This window comes from Cyprinodon variegatus, unplaced genomic scaffold (genome assembly GCF_000732505.1).
Source record: "Cyprinodon variegatus isolate N-32 unplaced genomic scaffold, C_variegatus-1.0 Scaffold2, whole genome shotgun sequence".
Classification (NCBI taxonomy): Eukaryota; Metazoa; Chordata; class Actinopteri; order Cyprinodontiformes; family Cyprinodontidae; genus Cyprinodon; species Cyprinodon variegatus.
Window position 1 is genome coordinate 1,998,664 of NW_015150455.1, and position 3,307 is coordinate 2,001,970.

The 3,307-nt window shown below is 33.7% G+C and overlaps 1 protein-coding gene across 1 annotated transcript; it reads right to left on the reverse strand.

The window, feature by feature from the left end:
* Positions 1-1,723: 1,723 nt before the first annotated feature.
* LOC107104179 (serum amyloid P-component-like) lies at positions 1,724-3,031 on the reverse strand. Its single transcript, XM_015404155.1, has 5 exons — positions 2,961-3,031; positions 2,742-2,796; positions 2,475-2,577; positions 2,066-2,354; positions 1,724-1,956 (listed from the first exon to the last, which is right to left on the reverse strand). Exons 2-5 carry the CDS (start codon positions 2,794-2,796, stop codon positions 1,738-1,740), a joined length of 666 nt encoding a protein of 221 aa, XP_015259641.1. The 5' UTR covers positions 2,961-3,031; the 3' UTR covers positions 1,724-1,737.
* Positions 3,032-3,307: the final 276 nt, after the last annotated feature.

Consider the following 3,307-nt stretch of genomic DNA (forward strand, 5'->3'; position numbering starts at 1 on the left):
AGCAGCTTCACTTGTTGTGAACCAACCAATCAGCGCACAGCTCATCTAAATATTCATGAGCATACCATAAAAGGAAGAAAACCTGTCGTTTCATAATAGGGCTTTTAACCAGGCTTGCATTAAGGTGCATAGAACAGCAAATATGCCATTTTCAGCCCAGCCAATGTTACACACCCTATTGAGAGACCTTAAGGACCAGACCAAATAACCTATAGAATCATTCTATGACCCCTTTAATTATTTTTAATTATATCAAAATTGGTCCTCCATACACATGTACATACTGCTACACTATACATAACCTTAGTTTTGTTAAATGTTTACATAATAAAGTAGTTTTGATATGTGACCAGTGAAAACTAAGTGAAACACACTTGTCTAATAAATAGATTTTTGACCTATGGAATCAAAGACTATACATTTTTGTGTCTCTATACAGGACAGTATTTCAAAATGTGACTGTTAGATTTACAGGAATGTTTTCATAATTTGCTTTAGTTTCTTTAATTTGAACATACTATGGTTAAAACACGGGGGAAAAAATCCTGAGTATTAATATCTCTCTTAATAAAGGTCTATAATTCATATTGATGCCTCAAAGCAGATTTTAACTGACATTTAAACCAAAGAGTCAACAAAGATAGAGTCAAAAGTGCTGTGTAGTAAGACAAATTAGGAAGTAAATGAACACCAATATAAAGATCATTAGAATTTCATTAAATAACACCTGCATGTGCCTATGGATGTGTTTGACACAAAGAAAAGGGTTCATTAAGAGCATAGACAAAAATAATTATATTTGTTACCAATAATATCCTTTATTTCAACAGAAAATTTTATTTTTGTTTTTTTTTATAATAGAATCAGCAAGCAGAGTTATATGACAATCAGGACACATTCAATCAAATCCAAAGAAGATTTAAGATAATTAAATCTCTTGTTCCAAAAACCTAGTCACAGTTGGTTTTAATCAAAGATTCACTTATGTAATTTTAATTTTAAGCTGATGCTAATTTTTTTTACTTTCAGAACTAAAAGGAGGAGCTACAAGAGTCCCAGTACTATCTTCCCCAAGCTTACTTTAATACCCCAAGGACCCTGGCAACAATAAAAAGCAAATTCATTCCTTTAGCATTTAGCTCCTTTACCCAAATTCACAAATGTATTTACTATTTAAACATGTAATACTTTCATGTAAACACTATTTAAACATGAAGGAAAATCAAGCATGGTTATGTTTTTAGCATTAAGGTTTAAGTAGGTGTACAAACTGCAAAGTTTTAATATGTTACAGTGTTCAAAATTTAGTAGTTATTGCTTATAAAATGATGAACTACTTTGAAATATTTAGCCCCTATTAAAAAACACAGTTACCCAGCAGCTTGGATAGATATGTAACTTGATAGGGGTTGTAAAATCCAATTGTTCCCCTTTCCAAGGATATTCAGAAAAAGAAAAAAACACCACAAAGACAGGGCATACATTTCGACAACAGAAGAAAAAGATTATTTATGGGTAAACTGCTTGGAACAACCGTAGACTGTAAGAAAGCCATGTTACAATGTTGCATGAATTCAAGCAGTTGTATAATTCTTATTGTTCTTTATAAATTTCTTATAACTGAATGCATTACCTTTTATTACACACAGTTGTCTGGTTATGTTTACAGCTAAATAACAATTGCCCCTTAGAAGTCAAACTTGTCTCAACAAGGCTTTTTTTGGGGGGGGAGTGGCTCTAGTGGCATGTCAGAAGTCTGTTTTCTATCAGCACCCTTCCAATAACATCAAATGTAAGGGCTCTCCAGTTTAACACGTTCCCTGGAGTGAAATTCAGATTATCCACATAGCTCTGGATCTCACAGGGTGAAAGAACATAGTCCCACATGTGGACATCAGAGATCATTCCAATAAAGGATTGCTTGGCATCAAATCTACCACCATAACTGTCCTGTTCCTAAAAGAGAAGAACAAAGTTCAGTCAAAATGATAAAGAAACAAATACATGGACTCAATCCTTTAAACACTGAATTATCTAAATTAACCTTTGAATGTTTTAAATATACCTGTCCTAGGATAACAATTGGTTGACTAATCCGTGATCCACCAAGAAACTTCCTAGGTGAAGACTTTCCATTGAGCCACATCTGACCCAATCCAGATTCAACATCCCATGTGGAACAAATAGAGTGCCACACATTCAACTCATAGCCCAGTCCTAGATAGTCTACTTGTTTGTTGTCCACATAGAGAGAAATTTTGTCAGAATTGCCTTTGAATATCAGAAAGCCATTATCAGAAGACGGTGTGGCGAGAGAAAAAAGGCTGTGGTCTCTACTGAGGTCTGTGAATGACCTATAAAAAAGTTAAAAAAGAAAACAGGGAAAAAACAAACAACACACAAGGGTACAGTTATTACAATCAATTGTTTATTTTTCTTCATATTTCCTGATAATTTTTTTCTTGTAACACTACCTTAAGCAGACTGTTACAGCACTCAGATTATCTGCCGATGTATTCAGCATGACTCTAGCTGTGTTGGTTTCTTGTGGAAACGTAAACATCTTTCCTGACAGATCTATGAAAACACATGACTTTTAAATAGGGATATCCTACTCTAGTTATTTGGTAAGAAAAGTAATCTGTTAAAGAAACCTAATCATATTTTTCCATAAAAAGTATGCCTATCTTTGGATGTAATGTTCAAAATGGGACATTTAAATGAGAACATATGTGCTTTACCCTGTGGACTTGCAGCACAGGCTGACAGCATCATAAAAAGAAGTAAAAACGGCATCTAGCATCAAATACAATACAAAAAAAAAAAAGTTTTAGTACTTTGATTTACTGTGCTCCTAGCGTTCCAAATTGGAACAGTATGCCTTAAGAGACAGGTAAACAAAGAAAATACTTTAATTAAATTTTGTCAGTTTTGCAACACAAACCATATTGTGATCTTACCTTAAAGCTGGGTTTGGTTCCTTGTGGTCTTAATGAACTGGAGCATTGAGTTTTAAAATGATGTCTCTTCCTCATTCTTGTTATTGTCTGAGGAATTCTCGAACGGAAACCTCCTATTACTGGAAGAAGTGATAAGAACAGTAACACAGCACATTCCTAGCTAAGAGGACACACAGTAACAACTGGGTATTTCAGCTCACACTGGTAATGCATCACTTATTTATTAAGTATCTTTAACCTGGGTGGCTATTCATAGCAACACAACAAGCTAAATATATTAATGCACTTTCTACAATACATTTTTTTTGTTATTCATAAAGGTCAAAAATAAACATGTAAAACCTGAC

Bases quoted from the DNA above. Each gene is read 5' to 3' on its own strand.
- LOC107104179 (XM_015404155.1), bottom strand. From the start codon at position 2,796: ATGCCGTTTTTACTTCTTTTTATGATGCTGTCAGCCTGTGCTGCAAGT. The intron at 2,355-2,474 runs GTAGTGTTACAA...ACTTTTTTATAG, and splicing joins GCTGTAACAGTCTGCTTAAG to GTCATTCACAGACCTCAGTA. The intron at 1,957-2,065 runs GTATATTTAAAA...CTTCTCTTTTAG, and splicing joins CAATTGTTATCCTAGGACAG to GAACAGGACAGTTATGGTGG.